The sequence below is a fragment of the Tyto alba genome, unplaced genomic scaffold (genome assembly GCF_018691265.1).
Source record: "Tyto alba isolate M040663 unplaced genomic scaffold, T.alba_DEE_v4.0 Super-Scaffold_1, whole genome shotgun sequence".
Taxonomy (NCBI): domain Eukaryota; kingdom Metazoa; phylum Chordata; class Aves; order Strigiformes; family Tytonidae; genus Tyto; species Tyto alba.
The window spans coordinates 34,226,036-34,247,966 of NW_024881261.1; the positions used below are offsets into that span (position 1 = coordinate 34,226,036).

Below are 21,931 nucleotides of genomic sequence, written 5' to 3' on the forward strand. Positions count from 1 at the left end.
GGAAAAGGGCGGAAAGGACAGGACAGTCCCCACTCCCCCACCCGCCTCCCCAACACCCCCGCAGGTGACCCGCCCGTCACTGCCCGGGTCTGGGTGGGGGCTCCGCGGGTGCGGAGGACCGCGCACCGCCGCCGGCCGCAGCGGCATCTACCTGCGGGGCTGCAGCCCGGTGAAAACTTTCCGTGCCCGGCGCTGCGGGCGGCCCTTGCGCGGGTGCGGTGACGGGCGCGACCCCCCCGGCGCGGCCGCTTGCCCCCGCGGAGCCGCCGCTTCCAGCCCCCCCGTGGCTCTCCGCGGCCGCGGCTCCGCCCTAAGCTGCCCGGATCGCGGAGGTTCCGCGGGACGCGCAGGAACCCGCGGCCGTCGTGCGGCGCCGTCGGAGGTGGGGAGGGGTGCGGGACGGGCGGGGCGCAGGTGAGGGGCCGGCTCCTTTCCGCGGGGCGCGTAGCCGCGCTGCCCGGCATCCCGCGCCCCTCCGCGCCCGCGGAGCCACTCCGCCCCCCACGGTGGCGGCGCCGGCAGCGCCCGGCGGATCAGCAGTGCCGGCACGTCCCGCTGCGCGCTCCGCGGGCGCGGAGGGAGCGCGCCCATCCCCGCCGCCGCGGGACGCGCCTTCCCGCGCCGCCCCCCCCCCCCTCCCACCCCCCCGCCGCTTTTTCTAGCCGAGCCGCGTCTCTCCGCGCAGCGCGGCGGCGCATGAATATTGATGTGTTTATATAATCGATAACCCACTTTCCTCGTTTCCCGGGGAAAAAACGATAAATAAATTAAGGGCGAGCCGCCCGCTCTCAGAGGGCCGCCGGGGCGCCCGGCCGGGAACGGGGAGGGGGTGCGTGTCGCGGAGTGGCAGCCCCCGGTCTCCGCGCCCCTCCGCGCCGCTCCGCGGGGCCCGGCGGTGGCAGCGCGAGCGGCCCCGCCGGGCGCGCGCGGGGACGAGCAGCGCCCCTCGCGCCGCAGGAAATGGTCTTTATATTAGACATATACAGGCAGGTCCTGTCAGATCCGCAGCGCGCCCGCCCGCCCTTTGGCCCCCCCAAAAATCGGCGGGCGCCGCGGGGCGCCCCGCCGCCGCCCCGCCGTCCCCGCGCCGGTCCCCCGGGTCCCGCCGCCGCCCCGCGGTATTTTTGCCGGGCCGGGGCGGGCGGCGGGGGGGCCGGCCGGCGGCGGGCGGCGGGGCGCGGCGGGGCGGCGGCGGGGCGGCGGGCCGGGGGGCGGGCGGCGGCGGCGGCGGGGGGCAGTCACCGGGCGGAGCGGGGCGGGGGGGAGCCGGCGGCGGCGGGGCGGCGAGGGGGCGGCGGCGGCGGGGGGCGGCGGGCGGCGGGGCCGGCTTTGCCCTGCCAGGACCTGCCGGGCTCCATTCACGCCAACAAGTTTGGGAGAATGTTGAGTTCAATCGCGCCGGAGCCGCGATGGAGCGCAGCGCACTGCAGGTACCGCGCCGCCCCGCCCCCGCGCAGCCTCCGCGCCGCTGCGCGCACCCCCCCCCCCCCTTTCCCCCCTCCCCTCCCCACCGCCCTTCCCCGCCCGCCCGCCCTCCCTCACTCCCCTCCCCTCTCTCCCTCTCCGCCCGCCCTCCCTCCTCCTGCGCGGCGCTGCGCGGCGCGGCGCGGAGCCGGGCGCTGATGCCGCTGCCGTGTTGTTGTTCCCCGCAGTGGGTCGGCGCCCCGTGCGGCTCGCACGGCCCCTACGTCTTCTACCGGGCGTTCCGCTTCCAGCGCCGCGGCGGCGGCCGGGCGCGGGTCCTCTCCCTCGGCGACTTCTTCTTCGTGCGGTGCCGCGCGGAGGAGCCCGCCTGCATCGCGGAGCTGCAGCTGCTCTGGGAGGAGCGCACCAGCCGGCAACTTCTCTCCAGCGCCAAACTTTATTTTCTCCCCGAGGACACCCCCCAGGGCAGGACCAGTGACCATGGCGAGGTGGTAAACGCAGCGCCGGCCCCCCCTTCCCTCCCCGAACCTCCCCACCCGCCCCCCCGTCTCTTCCCCCCCCCAATACCCCCGCCCCCCCCTTGCCCCCCCCCCCCCCCCCCCCGCGCCCCCGTCCCCACCTGCATGCCCCGGCTCGGCTACCCCGCTTCCCCCCGCCCCGCTCCTCGCCTCCACTCGTGTCCCCCTCCCCGCCGTGCGTGGAGGGGCAGCGCCGTCGGGGCGCTCCGGTGCGCGGTGCCCGGGAACTTGTGCGGGGGGGGGGGGGGGGGGGTAAGGGGGGAGGATGGGGGGGGTGTCGGGGTGCGGTGCGCCCCCGGCCCGGAGGGCAGCGGAGTGCGTGCGGGGCTTGCCCTGCCCTTCTCCGGCTTCGTTAACAAAAAAAAACCCAAAACACACAGAAAAGAGGAAAAAAAAAAAAACCAACACGTTGGGGGGGGGATTTCGATATTGTTCGGGGCTTTTTTTTAGTATTCGATATGTTTAAGAGGGCGGAAATTACGAAATGGAGGCTGAGGGAGATCAAAAGCTATTGAGCTGGCAGGGACGTGTTGAATAAAGTGATAAATGACAGGTACGGGAATAATACATTCAAATAACTTGCAGATATGCCTGGGCGGATTTCGGAGCCGCCGGGCGGCCGGCGCAAACACGCTGCCCGCCGGCACCCACGGCCGGCACCCACGGCCCGCACCGCCCGGGATGGGGCCACGGAGCTGCGCAGGTTGCGCCCCCCCCGGCCCCGGGCCGCCCGGCCCCGCTCCCTCCCGTTATTTGTTTTTCAAATTGCTCGCTTCGGCACGGTTCGTGGGGAGGGGAGGGGGAAGGATGAGGTACCCAGAAAGGGCGGCGGGGATGGAGAGGGTCCCCGAGAGGGGCTGGAAACCTGGAGGGGTGGGGGAGCACACACAAAATATTTTGGGGTAACTTCTGGTGGAGATGTTTGGTGGGGGGGTGGGGGGTAGGTATGACGAGGGGTAGCTGTCTGCAGGGGCTGTTTTGGGTGGCACGCGTGGCTATAGGTGCCGACGTAGCCGTGTACCCGTACACATACACGTACGCAGTCGAAAAGCGTTTCAGAGCCACCTTCACTCGCTGCCACCTCTTCACTTTAATTTTCTGTGCGTGCCACTGAGATAAGGGAGCCTTTTCCTAAGAATCAGGGAGATGACAGTGAGCAATGGATGCTCTGAAATTGCCCGTGGTGACTATTTAAAACTGTGCCTCTGCGTGTCTCGTGTGTGTGTGCAAAATGAAAGATATTTGGAAGGGAGGGGGGTGGGGAAAGGGGCACAAATCATTTTAATACGCCTTAATGATCAGCTCATGTTACTGTGGTAGGAACATCAGAGAAAATTAATCCTACCATTACGAGTAAAACGCTGCTCCGATACGAGAGTTCTCAGCTGCATGTACCTTCCTAATAATATGCACAATTTTATTTATTTTTACATGCAAACACCGCTAGTAATTAGCCGCGTGATTATACTTGTGCATTTCATTGGGGCTTTAACTGATGTCATTCTGCATTATTCAACCATATGAAAACAATTTTCAATTAAGATAATGGCACGCCTTGAAATTATGCAAATGCCGGTCGTATTGTGTAGAATAATTATGACAAATGTAAAGCAGGTAAAAAGTTTCCTAATGCAGTTGTGTTTTACACCCTGGTGATGTCATTTCCCCTCTGGCCTAAGTTAGTCATTCATTAGCAGAGTAGCAGCAGCAGCAGCAGCAACAGCAACAGCTCTGAGTGATACTTCTCTGGCAGGGAGCCTACAGAAACCGGCACTGAGAGCCAGGGCCTAGAGAGGGCAACATAACACTCCCATTAAGAAATGTACTTTGTTTTCACTTACTCCATTAACTTGTTTATAGACATTGGAATGATTTTTTTTATTATCGATTTTTAATAGTTGGGAACGATCCGAATTGCGCTCCGGGATGCGCAGGCAGCCGAGAGATAAAAGGCTGGGTGCTGGCTGGCGCTTTGCGAAGTGCTGGCTGGGGGGGTGACCGGCTTCATCGGCGCGCGGGGCAGCTGTTTCGCCTAGCCACCCCTGGTTCCTGACGTGCGTGGCGTCCGTATCTGTCCCCAAGGCAGTGGCAGGGCCACCCCTGGGGTTGCGAAGCTCCCTAACTCCGGGCTGGGCTCCTTCTGCGGGAGGAGACGCGGCTTTCGAGTCGGGGGCAGCTCACAGCCATCAGGGTGGACCTTATCCGTGGTGGCGTGGGACTGCCGACGGGCTAAAACACCTTGTCTTGCACTCAAGGAGCCGGGATGAAGAGAGCAGGTGCTTAAACATGTATTGCAGATCCATGATGTCTGAAGGCAGGGGTGACAGGGGCGCTTGCTGTCGGTAAAACTGTCAGTGAGGGGAGCGAGTGGTCAAATCACAGGCTTGCGATCGAGCCCACGGGAGATTCAGGCACAGTCGCTAGCAGCTTACCTGCGCTAGTGGCGTGATTAATAGGAGCAGCTCGCTGCCTGTTTTCCGTAATAGCAGCATTGACACTATGACAATATTCAGCTAGTGGCTGTGAGGAGGGAGGAGAAGCGAGGAGGTATGTAATGCTTCTGTTACTCAGAAATTTCTGATGGCGTATTTTATCTGATTGCCAAATGTTTGAGCTAATCAGCAATAAGTGTAAATATAAGTCTTTTTATAGCTAGCTGAATTCATCATCCAGATTTAAATATAACTCCCGACTGCTGCTAAAACCGGATGTTTCCGTACGCTGGGGCCCAGACCCAGCGAAGGGCTCAAGCCCAGGTGCGCTTCCGCCGAGGCACCCCTCCCTCCACCTACAGCTCAGCTGCCCCGTAAGCACGGCGGAGAAACTCTCCTTCTGCCCCTGGAGCCGGCCAGAGGCTGCCTCCTGGGGAGCCTCCGTGGATGGCAAAGGAGGGATAGGGCTGGTCACACACCGCAGGTATGAGCGCTCCTGGCCCCGATGCTCATCGCGTCCTGGAGCGAACACGCGTGAGGAGGCTGGGACCAGCTCTGGTGTCGCGCTCGGGCCGGGGGTCTTGCTGCGCAGGAGCAGCGGAGACATTTTTGTGAGAGCGATGGTGCCTTCGGGGACGCTGTTAGATGAGCTAGGAGAGTTTGGCTCTACTTCACTGAAAACTTTGTTGGTGCTTTTAGAAAACAGGGGCCCAGGTGCGTTCCCGCTGGCCTCGCTGCCGAGCCCAAACGATGCAGCAGGTGCAGCGCTGGTCGGAGCGGGGAAGAAGTGGCTGTCCTCCATTCCCAGGAGGGCCACCACCAAAATGGGGAGAGTGTTTATTTTGCCAGAGGAAGATGCCACCTTGCCCTGGCTTTCTTAGTTGCTCGTGGGCCGGTGGGGTCCCTGTGTCACCTCCCGCACGGGCTGGGGAGACCTCCGCAGCAGCGGGTGCCTGACACGGGGCTCAGAGGAGGATGTTTGGAGAACTGCGAGGGGCTGGAGGGAGCGGCTGGACCAGCACGCTGTCACACTTAAAACAGTTTCACAGGGTGCTTGTGGAAACAAGCCCCCCAGCTTTTCCAGCACCCGACTGTGAGAAGTAGTTGCCGGCTGTTGGCTGGCAGAAAGCCCCTGCCCAGTCCCCTCGCGCGGTGCCCTGGGCCCACAGCGCTCGGGGGGCAGGAGGTGGGCTCAGCCCCCGAGCCCTGCAGCCCACGGGGTCCTGGCCAAACCCTCCTCCAGCTCATTTACTCCTCTCTGCTCCAAGGGGTAGTGTGGGGCTGCGGAACGAACGACCTTTGCAGAAGCCGTTCTAGAGCAAAATGCTTGTTAGTGCCTTGTATTTTCATGTTTTTAAAGGTGTTGGCATTAATTAGATTGGGCTAAAAAATATATATCAAAGCCGGCGCTCATTAAATCCAGGGATGGTATTTGATGCGATGCATACAGTTCCTAAAAAACCCCAAACAAGCAACTAATTCATTTTGCGTGGTATGACATTCACTGTACTGCCCTGCATCGTCGTGAATGCCGGTTCCGCTGCGGCTGGCCTGTCAGTGGGGATCTGCCTTTGGTTCATTCAGCAGCAGCAAAGTTTACTACGAACTCATGTTGATTTCATCTCTTCTCCCAAAGTGGGGATCTGATGCAATGCTTTTCGCCTTGCAAATAATCCTTACTCATGCAAGTAATTTACATGAGTAAGCGTTGCTCATACAGAGGAGAGGAGAGAGCTAGTTTCCTGTAATTATTTCCCTAGCAGTATTTTGCATTTTCAGACTAATTGGGGGGAAAGAAAAAAAAAAAAAATAGTCACTCCATAAATGTATGTCATTTATAATTGCAGAAGAGATTCTTCCAGAAAGTTAAGGCAGGCAGCAGGTTTGTTCTCTCTTCATTCCAGGACAGATATTCACAGCATCCCTCCAAATCCAAATTTGTTTCCGAGGGGCTCTCGGTGTGCAGAGCTCCAGCCCCAGTGTGCAAAGGTAGCGCAGGCTGGCCCGAGCATGGTCTCTTACGCCGCTAGTGCTTCGTTGCCACCCCTCTTAAAAAATGTGCTACTCTCCTTGCACAGTAATAGCTTTTTTTTTTTTTTTGAGAGACGTAGGAATCTGCATACTCTTATTTGAAATGAGAACGGCCCCGTTTTGGTCTCCACGGTGTGTGCTTTATGCTCGTATCTGTCAACAGGGTACGTGACAGCACGTTTCAAACATGCAGATTATGTTTATTAAAGGGTGCTTTAAAAATCATGCTAATAGCATCAATCTCCAATGTACACTTGCTCAAATTAATTCAGCTTTGGAAATCAGGCGCACTGTAATAGCAGCGTTAGAGAAATGGCATTTGTCATAAAATATCATGGTTTTGGTAATTGCATATCCACTCTGTATATTTTTATCTCTCGCCACCAGTAGCATATGCTGGCAAAGGAAGGAGAGGGCAATGATATTACTCAGAGAAGCCACATGTTGCTAGCCATTAGCCAGCAATCTGGCATATCTGGTCACTTAAGGCAGATTCCCTTTTTTTATTTTTATTTTTTTTTTTTCCCCTTTCCCTCTGCTTCCCAGTGCATTCAGACTGTGAAATACACCCACTGCTCTCCAGAGTTGCTGTTCCCAGTCTGATCAGTGGCACTAAACATTAAACTCTTGTCTTTGGAGAATAATAGGCCTCACATGGTACACCCTCAAGCATGTTGAGATACTGTGCAGGCTGGAAAATAAAAATGTTCTAATTGTGTCTTTTAAATAAGCATAGGAGTGAATTAATTAGACTATATTTTGTCTTTAGTTGCTTAGTTACACAATAGTATTCCTAAGCACAAGTAAGATAAATTGGCTCTTTTTGTGCTGCTTGTCCCTTAATCATAATTACTGTATTGCTCAGGAGAGTAACGCATACATAGATTTTGCATTTTTAATAATATTCAAACAATATGCGAATGATATAGAAAGTATGTTCTGATTCAAGCTCTTATATGCTTTTATTCAGGAAGAAGTTCTACTGCTATGGGAGCAATATTTGCATTAGTTGCTCAGAGATGTAGTTCTGGGAAATACATAATTGAAATATTCTTGCAATGCTTGTTCTGGCCCTTTCATCCGCATTCAAAATAACAATGCCTTAAGTCTCCGAACAGTCATCCACTCTTGATTTAAGAGCTTTTTTTCTTTGTGTGTGTGCGTGTGTGTGTGCCTGTGTTTGTGCGTGTGCAGTGTGGGTTCACACCCAGCATTAACCCTGCAGAGCCTAGACGCTCGCGTGATTCATAGTGTCGTATCAAGTTGAGCTTTTTATTTTGTAGCTAAAATGCAGTCAGAAGGTCAGATGAACATCGGCATTTTATGGCGTTAATCCAATGACCTTAATGCTTGGCAGGCGTCCATGTTTCTATGCGAAGGTGCCAGGGTTATAGATAATAAAAGAGTTTGTTTTCATTTTCTGGATATTTTAATCTTTCTTTGCAAAGCATAGCCTTGGGTTTGGGGGGCTTGGGGCTGCTCCCAGGGGCCAAAACTTTAATGTCTTCCTGGGTTGTTGAACGTTAGCTGCTAATGATGGGCAGATTGATACAGATGCTGAACAATGGAAGGTTCTGGCAAGAAACTCCCTAGACATGCTCAGTGGATGTATGTGAAAATTGGCTCCATTGTTCTGCTGTATGAAAAGCAAGTAAATTATTTACAGATATTTGCTAATTAAAGCACATATTGTTTTACCAGCACAATAGAACACAATATAACAAAAGACAAAAGAATAAGCTTGCATAATTTAAACCTGCTAATGCAATGTACTCCTTGGTAAGAAAAATATAATTATGTAATCTACGAGGAAAGCTTTTCGTACTGTAACTGTAGTAGGCAAAATTAGGAATGAACTGCTTGTCAGCTTGCCTAAACTAAAACAGCTCTTCGAGATCTGTGAGCTATCTGACAGGAAAACATTTTGACTGAAGCCTGTTTTCTCTTTGGTCAGAACTTCTATCTGGAATGACAGATATAAATTCAATTTGAACCTCTGCTTGGGAGTGGGAGGAGGGAGGAAAAAAAAAAAAAAAAAAACAAACAAAAAAACCACCCCAGAAATGCAGGAAGAGGCTTGCAGTAGAAATGTCATGTCTAGCTGCTCACAGCCATCCCTTTGTGTTCTCCATCACCACTCCACTTCTGGTGCAGATGTACCAGTATCCCACAGCATCCTACAAAAACATGATGCTGCCCTGCCCCAGGACGTTTTGCGTGTCTCGCTTTGGAAACACTGAGTCATGTGGTAAAAACTGCTTGCTAATACAAGGGAAAGCGAGTATCATAGGGCTTCACACGCTTCACCTGTGTCCTTTACCTTGGTCTCTTCTCTTGGGTTTTGGACCCCAGCAGACGGGATGAACGCATCAGGACATAGCATTCTCCATCGGCGTGTTTCAGACAGCTATGTGCTGCTGTGCTTAGGCTGGAGAAATACCTGTCACCTGAATTTAATGAGATCATTATAACCCTTTAAAGTAATTAGTGAAGGATTAATAGATGAAAGGTTCTGCCTTGGCCTCTTTAAAATTCTCCGATGTGCCAGGTGAATTCTTGGGCTGTGTGTGTTTCCATTCTCAAGGCTCTCCCCGTAGGTTCGTGGGTGGAGAGCGGTGGTCTCTGTAGATCCCTGCAGGCTGGCATCTCCAGGGAGTGTTGCAGGTCCAGACCCCAGCAGTCAGCTCAGTTCCACTCAACCTTTGGGATCCCTCCATTTGCCCAGGGCTAGGGGATGCACGAGGAGATGCCACCAAATGAGGCACTCAGGCCAGGGAAAGGGGAAAATCAAGTGGCCCCTGCCCATGCTAAGTGCTGGAGCCTCTTATGAGGCTGCCCTGTCACTCGACGATCCCACCTGCAGAACGGGAGCTGCAGTTCCTGCCTGGCAGAGCGGTGCCCCAGCTCCCTGGGTCTGCAGCCTGCTTAGAAAGCTTGTGCTGAAAGAGCAACATGTAATAAGGGAGTGGATGGTGGGAGAGTGTGCCTTGCAGGGAGGCTGAACGGGGCGCTTCCCAGGGCTGGACCTTCTCAATGACACGGCCACAGTTTTTTAGCTTGTCTGTGATCCTTCAGTCTTAAACACCCTCATGTATACCCCCGGTCCACAGCTGGCAGCAGGGAGGTGGGACCTTCTTACTCTGAAGAAAGTCTCTGGGAGCAAAGCAGTCCTGTACAAATGTTCTCTGTCCCTTTGGGGCTGAATACGGTCCCTGGAGGAAAGCTTGGGTGAAGTATTGCTGGTAGGAGATGACTCTGGAGAGCTGGGTTCAGGTTCCTGAGTGGCTTTTGGGAAGTCGTGAGGACTGAATTGAGTTGATCTGCTTGCCACCGCTCTCCCAAAGCCCTGTTAGCATCTGTATGACAGAGAAGAGCTATGGGCTATAGACTCTGCTAACAGGGCCTTTTGGTTTGACTGTGTGGTCAAGTAAGGGTGACGGTATTTTCCACAAACACCCAGGTAAATGCTCTGATGCAGGAGAGGTGCTTATTGGAAATAAGCCCCCTCTTTCTTTTCTCCACCTCTGCAACACAACCTCCTGCTCCTCAAAGGGATCTAGAGCAGGGAACCAGATTTCCTGGGGTGAGAACTGCATTGTTGTGCAAGGTATGGGGAGGTCATTTTCACCGAAATTGCAAAAAGCTAAAAAATACATGGGATGTAAAAAAAGACCAGAATAATAGAAGTCCTTATGCCCAAATGAAATACGCAGTTCTGTTATCCTCGGTGAATGCAGTCCGTAAGAGTTGCACTGTATTTTTTGCTCCTGTGGATGAATGTGTTTTCATAAGCAATGTACTGGGTTGTAAAATATGCATCCCCAGCTATCTACCATGCTAAAGGTTTCAGTAAAAAGGCTTGAAGATGTTTTCTAATGCAAGTCGTACTGATCAGATAAATGACACGCAGTGTCTCCTGTAATTATCAGCAAGAGTTTTTACAGTACATCTCCTGTTTCTCTCTAGGCCACGTATTTGATGTTAGGAGACAGCCAAGCAGGTGTTCGACTCACTCGTGCCCTCCAGAATTCCTTAAATGACCTCTGGAAGCACTGGAGTGAAAACAGTCTCAGCACGTCAAAATTTTGAGATATCTCAGTCGCCGTAATTCTTTTAAGGCTGCCTTGGCGTCTCTAAAATATAAATCTTTCCTAGTTATTGGCAATGAGTGAGGAGTTGTGACGTTACCGTATGCAGGCGTGCAATCAAGATGTATGACCTCCCTGTGCTGCCCTGTGACTTGCTGCCTTGTAAGAGTTAATATTTCTTCTAAAAAATAATTATCTGCTTTAAACTATTATAACTACCTGACCTCTTTCCCTGAATGTAAGTATTTCAACCATCTGCTGAGTCAGGCAATATAGCATTCTGTGCTTTCGGGAGGCTGTGATGGTTGCTTAGACAACAGTGACATAATATTTAAGCATAACGGCTCTCGAGAAGATACTGTCCCCTTCTCTCTGGACGACTTCTCTGAAAATGCAAATTTGATACACTCTTAAGAAAAACGAGAGGGATGAGGAGGATACTGTACCACCATCTTTCTTAACCATCTCCCCCTTTCCCACTTGATAGGTGAAAGTATTGTACTTTTGCTCTGGAGTCTTGTAAGATGTAGTAAAACTATAGGCTGACTAGATACCTGCTTTTATAGGAACAGAAGAAAAAGTGGCTCTTGTTGTAGTCAGTGCTTATTTTGAGATTTAGACAACTTTGTGGCTGTGAAAAGTGGTCGGTCGGCATCCAAAAAGGCCCATCCGAGATAAATATCATTCCTGAGCAGAGCTGCAGTTGGTGCTGGCTGCTTCCTCCTGCAAATCTCATCTTGCTGTAACAGGAAAAAAAGCAATTAAAGATTTAACCACGCAATGGAAACCTCATAAACATATCACTTCAGAGCATGGCTAATACACGATGAGTTGATTTTTGTATAGATATATATATGCACTGTATGCGACGTGGGTGGTTTTTCATGTTTACACAGAGATATAATTATGAATGACATGAAGGTTATACAGCATATTTCTTTAATCTTCTAAAGGTTTGTTAGTCATGTGTCACCGTATACCTGGTTTTTATTTATTCAACATCTGTATTCCTTTGTCATTTCGTTTAAAGGGTTTCTCTGAAGGGCTGTGGCAGTAGGTATGCAGCAGTTGATACCGAATGGTTACGGGGGCTCCTCTGTCTGGCAGAGCCCTGCAGATCCTGAAGCAACTTTTGTGACACACAGCTGCGAGGAATTTTTGCTTAACAAAAAAGGAGTGGGACCCTTTTGTCACCTGCTGCTCTAGAAAAAAAATAACGAACTCCCATGACTCATAGTTTGGGTCTGAGCACTTGGAAGGGTTGCTTAAGGATGTGTGAAAGCTTGGCAAGGTATATTGAAATTCCAGAGCTGATAAAACAGTTGGGAGACCTCTGTTTGGGTGGCGTTGGGGCAGATGGCCTCTTGTGTCAGCAAACTGCCAAGGTGTGAGGAAGACAGCCTCTCTGGAAGCTGCCTGTGGCTTGGGCTCCTCCGAAAGAAGGGGTTGGAGGTACCTGCCATGTTTTGCTGGGAGACAGTGTTTGTATGATGGGGCGCCGGGGTGAAAACACCCCTGGAGATGCGGTCCCTTGCTGGCAAGATTGGTGTTGGCAGCAGCGCTCAGAGGAGGACTGCAGTCCGACCCATGACCTCTGTGGTGTGTGGGGAGTAGGGGAGGATGTGGCCCATTGCTCCCGAATGGGGCCAAAAAAGAGCAAGAGCTCAAAAAACGAGCGGCAAGAGAGAGCAGCCTAGTCCCGCTGTGTGTAGGGCAGGGCAACTCAAGGCAGGCCCTGAAGTCTGTAGGGTCATTTTTCTGTTTGCTGGCAAAAAGTGCGCTTGGCCATGTTTCTCCGGTGCAGCCGCGGTGATCACCGGCGGTGCGGGGGGAGGACATGAGGCGGGTGCTGGGGTGGAGGGTGGCTGGGCGCTCCCAGGCGCGGGAGAGGCAGCGCAGCCCGGCCTCCCTCACGAGGGGCTTGTCCGATGGCCATCGCCTCCGCAGGCCAGGCCCGGCCTCGGCCCTGCTTCCTCTGGGGAGACCCCAAAACCCCGCAGCAGTGTCTTTAATGTTAGGAACAGCTCTGGATTTTTGGTGGTGGGGGGGGAGGGCGCTGATGGCAGCGTAGCTGCAGTTACAGCAGGTGCCAGGTGGGTTCTCTTGGCCCAACAGCCATGAGGCAGGTGCTGCCATTGCTCGGCGGTGGCACAAGCCCCAGCGTCACAGCCGTGAGCGTGAGCCTTGTGGTCAGCTGCCTTCCTCAGGCTGATTTTGGGGCCAGCCTTATGCCTTTAAGGATGTGGCTGCTGCAGGGGTGATGATGGGGACTGGGTTCCTTTGGGGCGCAGATGCTGCAGGCGTGACAGGGCGGCCCTGACAAGGGGACATCACGTAGGACTGACTACAAGGGGTTTTGGCCCACAACCTCTGTCAATGGTGCGGTGACAGCCTGAATTTCTTTTATATTTTATGTTCATGCACTTCCCTTGTGTGCTCAGCCACTCTGTGGTGCCATTCTGGGTGCCACTTTGCACCACGGTGGCTGTAATCAGGGTCCCAGTGACATTTTGTGAAGGGCTGAGGCGAGCGCACGATGGTCTTTTCGCAGGGTCTTTTCCTGGCCCCTCACATCAGCGTGGGGATGATAAACACCGTGGGTTTTCATGGCCATGGCCGTGCCGCTGCCACAGAAAGGACATGGATGGGGTGTGCTCTCCCCTGTCCCCCGAAATCCTCATCTCCTGCCTCTCCAGTTCCCCCCCTCCATGGCAGCCTGGGCAGAACTGGCGAGTATGCCAGCATTGCTTCACCCTTGTTACAGTATGGTTTCTTTTTTTTTTTTTTTTTTTTTCCTTCCTTTTTTTTTTTTTTTTTTTTTCCTGTGTACACATCATGTGTGTGTGTGTGAAGGTTGTATTCTCGAAAACAAGTTTATTCATTGATGATGTAATAGTGATTGTACTTTTCTTTTGGTTAATAAATTGTCTGCTGAGCTTACTTTGTATGCCAGCCAAAATTAGTCATACCGGTTCTTGGAAAGGATATGAAGAAACTAGTAATTGAAATCATAATCATTTGATCATGAGAGCTATTTGGAAAATAATATTTTAACCAAAAACATGTCTGATCTCCAAGTCACTAAGTAGATTTCTCTAGTGTTGAGTATTAGAAATTTTGTAGTTGCTGGTGATGGTATTCAACATCCTAAAAGAGGACTCCATCCAGAAATTGCTGAGACTGTCTGCAGGCAGGCTGATATTTATATATATGTTCTTTTTTTTCCATCCTGACATTTAATAATCACCATGTAATAGCTATAAAATGCATAGCAACTACAGCTTTTTTATTTCAAGTGGATGGTGTAATGAAATTGGGTGAAACCATCCATTGAAATTGTACTTTGTAGTACCCAATGCTTGTTTACAATGTATTGACGTTTGTCATAAACAGAGATTTAAAACATCACTGTTATTGTTTGTTGTTCGGTGGAAGCTCTTATGCTGTGCAATGATAAAGGAAAAGATTTTATTACAAGCTTGTTTAGCATATAAGCATGCTGTTCGTTTCTGACCAAATATTTGTTATTGCACTAAATGTAATGAAGGTGCCTGCTTATAAAACGATCTTGTATTATATAAGGGAGAGTGGAATATCAGATCTGCTTTTTTTACTAGAGATACTTCAGGTTTTGTATTGTGTGTAACTTATCACAATAAAGCTTTTTTTTTTTTTTTTTTTTCTATTGAGCAGTATTTTATTTCCTGAGGAATGTGTTCAGTGGAAGAAAAAAAACTCACAGAGAGAATCAATCATGCTTTTCTCTTTGTTTAATAACTCAAAGAATTTCTCTCCCCTTTGCAAATACTTGTGTTTATTTGAGAGAAAAATTGGATTCTGGTTTATTTATTTCGAGAACATGTAACCTTATTTAGTGCTAGAAATGTGTGATGTGCAAGGTGTGGTGTGCCGCCAGCTCTAATTACAACATAAATTATTTCTGCTATTTTAACTAAAAAATCTGGAGTATATCTTGCTGGATATGTGTGTATGTTTGTTTGTTTATTTTTTTGAGGCTTTCTTGAGCCCTTGCTCACTGGAGTCAGCTATAAAACATTCTGCTTATTCATCATGACTGAGAGGAGTTGATTGTTTCCTGGAAGGATAAAATTCAGCAATTAGAGCTGTTTAATTCGAGTATATGTTCTGGAGGCTAAACTAAGTTTAAGTGCTTTTCTTAGAATGTATGTTTAAGAAGGAAAAAAAAATTACAGTTCTGATCTTGAAAAAGGTTTTAAGAAACATGAGAATGTGCAAGTTTCTTTTGGTGGGAAGCACATAACATTTATGTAGTATTTCTTTTGGGATTACATCACAGTTTTATTTAATTTTTAGGACAAAAGTTAAATTCAATATTTGTGTATAAGCCAAGGGAAAATGTACCATAAACACAGGAATTTTCTGGTGAGTCAGAGTTCCAAGAATCTGAGATTTACTTAGTCCATTTATTTCAGGACTAGCTATAACCATTAGTCATCCAGCCATGAATTTTTACATTTGCAGCTAATTGCACCTAAAAAACAAACTTTCCCTCAAGGCTTTGGGTTATACAGAATGTGATTTGGCAACCTGCATTTCAAATACCTTTTAGGATCATTACCCTGGCCCTAGAAATTGTCTTTAGGTCTTGTGTATTTGCTTCAAGTAAGCAACTAATATTTCCATGTTAAGTGTCAAGAGGAATAAATTAAGTACTAGATATTCTGCATTACAGAAAAATTAATCTGCCAACAGCAAGATAGGGTTTTCCAGTAGCCTATGGGTGGTGGCGTTACGGGTTTATCAGTCCTGGTGGAGCCCTGTGTGACGTGTTGTACTCTCATCTGACCACTTCTTGCAGGATGAAGTTATTGCTGTTTCAGAGAAAGTTACTGTGAAGCTTGAGGACTTGGCAAAATGGGCACAGTCCGATTTCTCCAAGTGGAAGTGTGGTTTCCGGGCTGAGCCAGTTAAGCCGATGCATGTGGGGAAGAATGGGCAGAAGGAGGCCTTGACGAGATACAGACAATCCACGCTCAACAGCGGCTTGAACTTCAAAGACATCCTGAAGGAAAAGGCTGACCTTGGTGAGTATCCCTTACTTTCTCCTGTGGGGAAGGGCCCGTGGGTGAGCGTCTGTCAAAGGCGGATGAGCCTGATCCTGCCAAGCCCTCACTGATTCCCAAGGTATGTCTGTGCTTCGGGCGGAGGTGTGGTGATGAGGTGCCCGAGCGGGATGAGTGGGGGTGGTGGTGAGCTCATCACAGGCTCCTTCAAGATTAGCATGGGGTAACTCTGTGATACCTGTCTGCTCTGTAGACATGTCCCTGAGCACTAAGGCTCAAAGCCTGAAGTTGTGCACACAAGTAATTGTCAAGGGCTCTCCCAGGGGTTCTGGAGGCCAGGGGATGAGGTCAGAGCTGTGCATCGTGGGGAGAGGAGCCTGACACATCTTCCCCTGGCTTCCTACGACAGGCAGGGGGAGAGCAAAGGCCTTTCACTTTTCACAACCCATCTTCTGGAAGCACAGGATTGTGACCTGCATCTGGTGCTGATCCTGTCTCCATACTGTCAGCTTTGAGTTTCATTCGGTAGGGAGATGTCCCTTCCCATAGCCTTCTATCACATTTTCTTGTGAGCTTTCTGTTACTATACAGCAGAGGCCCCCTGCAAGCACCCCAATGTTCTCTCCAGGCAGACCTGTGCTTTCTTTCCCCATCCATTTTTAGAGAGGGAAACGGTAGCTCTGCTACTTTGAATGGCTGCGGACAGGCTTGCAGCTCTGGGGGTGCTTTGGTGCACAGACAGTCATGCCTGTAAAATCCATGGTGGGGGCCCAGGGTCTGAGGGAGATGGTCTCCTGTGGGTAAACATGCCTGTCTGTGGTATTACGACTTTGGATGTGTAATAGCTATCAGAAATGGCACATCCCAGGGACGTTTCTCTGTTGGACCAAGCTTTTAACAAATGTTCCAAGTTTGAAGAGCATCATCTTTAGTTCATAATGTGTGGAAAGGTAAGAAATTAAAAGCTAAGGCTGATGCACGCGAGGAAATGCTTTTGTACCTGCGTGAACAGGAGATTCTGGGCCAAGTTCAGTTTTATAATGGCATGGCTATGTTGACATTGAAGCCAGGTTACACTAAGCTGATGGTCTATCTTGGAGGATTTGTCTTCTGCATCTCATTTTTCTGATCTTAGCAAATGGTGATTTTGTCAGTCTCACATTTCACCATTAGATACATAGGTTGGAAGATTAAAGTACGATTGGAAGTTGATCTTATTTTTCATTACATCTCCAGGAAAAAAAATAACCCATGCAATTCTTTCTCTTTTCATTTGCTTTTCTGTGTGGTTTCTTATGGTTCATAATTACATGCAGTAATTTTCACTGCTATTGCTCTGGCATCTTCTTTATGCACTACATTTATTTGCATTTGTTTGTTGTGTCAGAAGAATCTTAATGTTTTTCAGACATAACTTTTGTGTGTTAATGTTTTCTTGTTTTTGTTTTTAACAAACAAAATAAACTCTTGTGGTAGGTTATGAAATTGCCATTATCTACCCTAGGAGCCAAAGAAAATTATCTTTAAGCCTAAAGCTTATAGTTGCATGTTAAGCCTTTGAAAGTAGGGGTTATACTGAGAACGTTTATGGAATGCAAACTGTATGGTATAATTTTGATAACCCACATTCTGATGTTGCTCATTTTCAGTTGGTGGCTCTGACTTTATTTTTGGTCTTTTTTTTTTTTTTTTTTCCAGTAGAAAATGGTATTTTGACTAGTGTGATGATGATTGTCTTTTTCTTCATCATGGCTGGTTGGGAGGAGTGAAACCAATGGTTCAAAAAGACCTGTAGCTGATTAGGCATGTTGATACAGACAGCTGGTCTAGCCTATGAAAGGCAATCAAAGAAATGTCTTAAATCTAGTACTAGGATGATTTTTTTAGTATTTGAAAGACCCAATAATTTAAGCATGTTTTGCTTCCCGGATCTGAGAAAAACTCAGAACAGTGATCTTCATTGCCTGTGAAGCAGCCCTATTTGGTTGTGTCCTGCAGGCAACCTACAAGCTCTGATGCTTGACTTAACTATGGGATGGAGGCTTAACACCCACCAGGTGAAGACTTCTCTTGTCCTGAGTCGTCGGTCAAGGTTGACATTGTGCTCTAGGAGTTGCTGTCTCCCTAGCTGTAGGCAAAGGCAGTAGTGTAGCATGCAGTGTCAAAGGCATAGAGATTTAAGCTGCCAGTGTTGTATCTTCTCTGCTGTCAAAATGGCAGGTTTAGTGCCTGTTACGACGTGTGCCCACAGACCTTTTCCAGTACTCAGTATCTTGCCAACAGAGCAACGCTCAGCCGCAGTGATCAAAGATTTATTAGCAATAACTTCTGCAGTAGGTCTCCAGCACAATGGGATGGGGTAGTTTTTCTCTTAAAATAGGGTTGTAAGCTGTGAGGGAGTGCAATGCACTGTCACGCAAAGGTCCCTCTGGTGAGAGCATCAGCACAGCTATATTAGCAAGGCCAATCAGCCCAAAAGGAGAGGTGATCTGCACATCTACCACTTCCCACCAGGGCAGCACGGTTCCATTCCTAATCTAAAGGTACTCAGTGCTGCACCCATGGAGCTCTTTCACCAGGGGCTTCCCCACCGGGCAGAGTGGGGTGGCTGTGACGCAGCAGACCACTTTGTACAGAACTTGGCTCTGAATGGAACAATTCCCTTCTTGTGCTAGTCAGGCAGGCTTTGTATGAGTCTGTAGTGATGCCCATGTTTAACCTTGGCTGTAGACAAGGAAGTTGCTGAACCAGGTGTTGAAAAGGCCTCGAAAACAAGGTGATCTCCTGGACCCCTTCTTTGCTATGAAACAACATGTTTCCATTACAGAAAAATCCCATAAAAGTGAGTAGATTCTGAAATTTTTTTCCTATTAGATGTTTTTGAATCAAGCTGTAGAAGGTAATAGGAAATCATATCCCTACCAAAGAGCTCAAAAAACTTTACAGGAGAAACAAAATCAGTTTTCACACACTATCCCGGAGTGGTGAAGGGTGAAATAACCCGGATGAAATGAAAACATGGCTGATACAGAACCACAGAAGTGGCACTGTGCAAATATACTTAATTGAACACGTTGCTGCTGGGAGCAGGGCAGCTTTAAATAATAACCAGGCAATGTGGGGCCTCACGTGAGCAGTGTATACCCTGTGCCATACGCTCTCTGGCAATTCTGTAGCCAAAACTAAGGTGACACCTGGTTAATCCACAACCTGGAGAAACTGTGCACCTATAGTTGAGAGTTGACCCTAATTCAGATTTGGTAGTTATGTCTCCTTTTCTGTTCGTGTTTTTTTTTTTTTTTTTTAATTATTCTCTTTTTCTCCTCTTGTCTCTTCCTTTCTTCATTCTTATTTTCTCGTTTTCTTTTCTCGTTGTCTTTCTTCTCTGTAGAAACTGTGTTTTTTCATATAAAATGCCATTGTTTTTATCACTAGTGAATTATGCAGAACTTTTCCTTAGAACTGTATTAAATAAAAGATCTAGCAATAGCATTTTTTCTGTGTGCTTCAGGATTTCAGCCTGAAAAATGATTTTTAAGAATTATTTCTTTCTGCCTGTTGAGATATTTATGTTATACATTCTGTCCGTTTCTACAAATATGTCAATATTGAATGCTAGCAGTTTATGTCTTAAGACTATTTATAGCTTTCTGAATTTTTCTCTCAAACGTTGAGAAAAATAGAGAATAACAACAATGCAGCATATAAAAATAGAGTTGCTCAGGAATGTATTATTCATAATGAACATGAGAACCTGTTTTTCCAGAAGAATTGGTCTGATTAAATCATTCACTACTAAGGCCGCTAGTTATTTATTTTTGTCTTTAGAATTATTTAGGGGATTTTTCTTTGTAATAAATGGACTTGTATACCCATATTTGGTAAACCAGTGGGAAGTCACCAAATGAGGAATTATTTCATTTTACAAAATTTTTAGCAACTAAGCAATGTAAACAGTATTGGTTAAATATGGCAAAGTTGCATATTTGTATTCCTTGGGCTATAGTTCGAAAAAAATTCAAATTATTTTATATAACACTGCTTCTTACAGACTTCCTTTAAGTGAAGTATGAAAGCTGCAGTGTAAGCTTTATTGGCCTATAAATATGTCATTATAGTTGGACTACATTTATATGCTTTGGATTGTTGTTTAAGCCAAGAAAATATGTCTCTACAGGTTGACTTTTTATTGAAACCCTTTGAGGCATACAACAGAATGTATTTTAGGCCAAGGTTATTAAAACAGCATTTTCATTTTTGCAGCAGACTCATTGTCAATTATGCTGCCACAAACTGTCTGTGGATAGGCAGTTATGAATGGTTTCATCTCTAAATGTGTCTTTAGAAAAAGAAATAAAAGATAGAGGAGTCAGAGCTGAAATTGAGAGAAGAGACTGAGGGGAAAATGACTGAATTTAGTGCTCACCAGCTCTGTTGGTTTGGGTTAGGCTGGGCTGCGGTGCTGCCTGGGTTTAGCTGAGGAACAAATGACCCCTGTGCCTGTGCTGGGCCGGGGCAGTGGGAGCTGCTGCTGCCCCAGCCGGGCAATCTGCATCCCTCTGGCCCACGAATCTGTCATGGCGAGCTCTGAGTTTGGTCCCCACTCTTTTCATCCATCCTTTAGGAGTCTCTATCATGCCAAAATGGATGGTTGAGGTTGCTGTGCAGTGGGCACTCCCTGGCAGCATTAGTAATGGGGATGAGCAAGTTCTGGTGCTTACCGAAGGGGTTTTTGCCACACTTATTGTGTGTTTGTTTGGGTCCAGTGAGGGGGAACCCAAAGAAAATTTACCAATCAGTTCTAGCCTGTCTTTCATTCCCCACAGTCACACATTTGGGGGTGTAGAATCTGTGAAAATTCCTCTGTGAAAACCAGGAAAATCAGGTACTTCTACTAGCTGAGGTTTATAGTTGATCAGTCACCCTTTTCCAGTCCATAGGTGGTTTTCCAGCAGTTGTTTCCTACTTCGCTCTTTTGAACCCTCCAGCGGAGCATGCTGGGCAGGGGCTGGATGCTACAGGACTGGCTCACCCTCTTATTTCCTTCTGTTCTTTACCAGTTTTGTATTTGGCCTAGCTTCACCCAGGTGATCACAGCTTCCCGTCAGATCTTGCGTTGCTGTATAAATTGGCTGATCCATGGCAGATTGCAGTGAGTTCAGAAGAACAGAGTGGGGATGAGCGATGGTGCAGGAAGGCGCTGACCCCTCGGTGCCCGGGCAGCCACGGTGCCCAGCCCCAGTGGGCACTGGGCTGTTGCATGGCCCTTCCGATTTCACTCAGCAGTGGCCTCGCAACAGGCTTGATTTCTCCAGATGAAGATTATCAAGTCGTAATGTAGACAAACTGTAGTATTATCGAAACTGATAATCTGCAGCTGTAGTGTGCTCAGACACTTGTGGTGACTTCTGAACTGACGCCGACTCTCCTTTTTCATTGTTTGTCGTGTGCTGCTGAGTTCAGGCTCGCCTGGCTTAACTTGATGCAGTAGTTTTCTGACCAACTAGTTGTTAGCTATTCAGAGTACAGCTACTTCGGATACTTTGTGCCTAAGTCATGCCTCTAACTCTCTTCCCCTCCCCTTTTTCTCTGTTTGTCTGCACTCTTTGCCTCTTCCTTGTGCCGTCCTGTCCCCATTGCCCTAGCTGAATGCCATTTTGATCTCGATAAAGCTCCTGTAAGTGTCCCATTATCCCATTTTCCCCTCTCTGCCCTTGTGCACCGTATGTTTTTTGTCTTGTGGGTCAGAGTGACCTCTCTAACTCATTTTAACCAGCCCAGTTGATACAGCTCTTTTGCCGTAGATGAGGCTATTACACGACTTGTCTGTTGTGCTCCATGGAGCCTGAATGGAGGAGGACGGCTCCCTTGGGAAAAGGACCGTGGCCTGGCATTTTCTTCTGTGTTTGTGCAGCTCCTAGCACATGCCGGCACTGCTGCAGCTGAATGGGAGCACCAGCAGGCTACGGAGCAGCGCTGTTGGGGTTGTTGTTCAGAGAGGTCGTGGAGCAGGAGGGCTTCCTTTGATTTACATCTTCTTTTGGTTTAATTACCACTTACCTTTAGTGTTAACTTGTCTGGGATCGGAGATAACCTGAGGTGCTGAGCAGACAGGCAGTTTTGTCTTGCCTTGTGTGAGGAGGGCAAGATAAATGTTTATTTTATTATTTGCCAACCAGTTGGTTTAAGATAACTAACACTTGTTCGCTTGTTGGCTTCAGTTGCTAGCTGCCTTTTAAATGCTGAAAGGTGATGCTGTTGCTAGATTCAGTGTACCCCCAATAATACTGTGATAATGACATACTTTCTCCTGGAGGTGACGCTATCTCTAGTAGCATTTTGGGTCTTCTCCTCCTTACTTGCCTCTGTCTCCTGAGCCACTGCTGCTCTCC

The 21,931-nt window shown here is 48.9% G+C and overlaps 1 protein-coding gene across 3 annotated transcripts in view; it reads left to right on the plus strand.

The window, feature by feature from the left end:
* The first annotated feature begins 1,320 nt into the window (after positions 1-1,320).
* The window catches only part of ARID5B (AT-rich interaction domain 5B), a 121,447-nt gene continuing 100,836 nt past the window's right edge, over positions 1,321-21,931 (plus strand). For 2 of the 3 annotated variants that reach the window (XM_033004286.2, XM_042790432.1), the window contains exons 1-2: positions 1,576-1,913; positions 15,335-15,560. In XM_033004286.2, the coding sequence (XP_032860177.2) occupies positions 1,623-1,913; positions 15,335-15,560 (517 nt within the window). In that variant the 5' untranslated portion in view covers positions 1,576-1,622. Of the gene's footprint in view, positions 1,431-1,575; positions 1,914-15,334; positions 15,561-21,931 lie in introns of those variants that run through there. The other variant, XM_042790426.1, reaches the window with a different exon arrangement.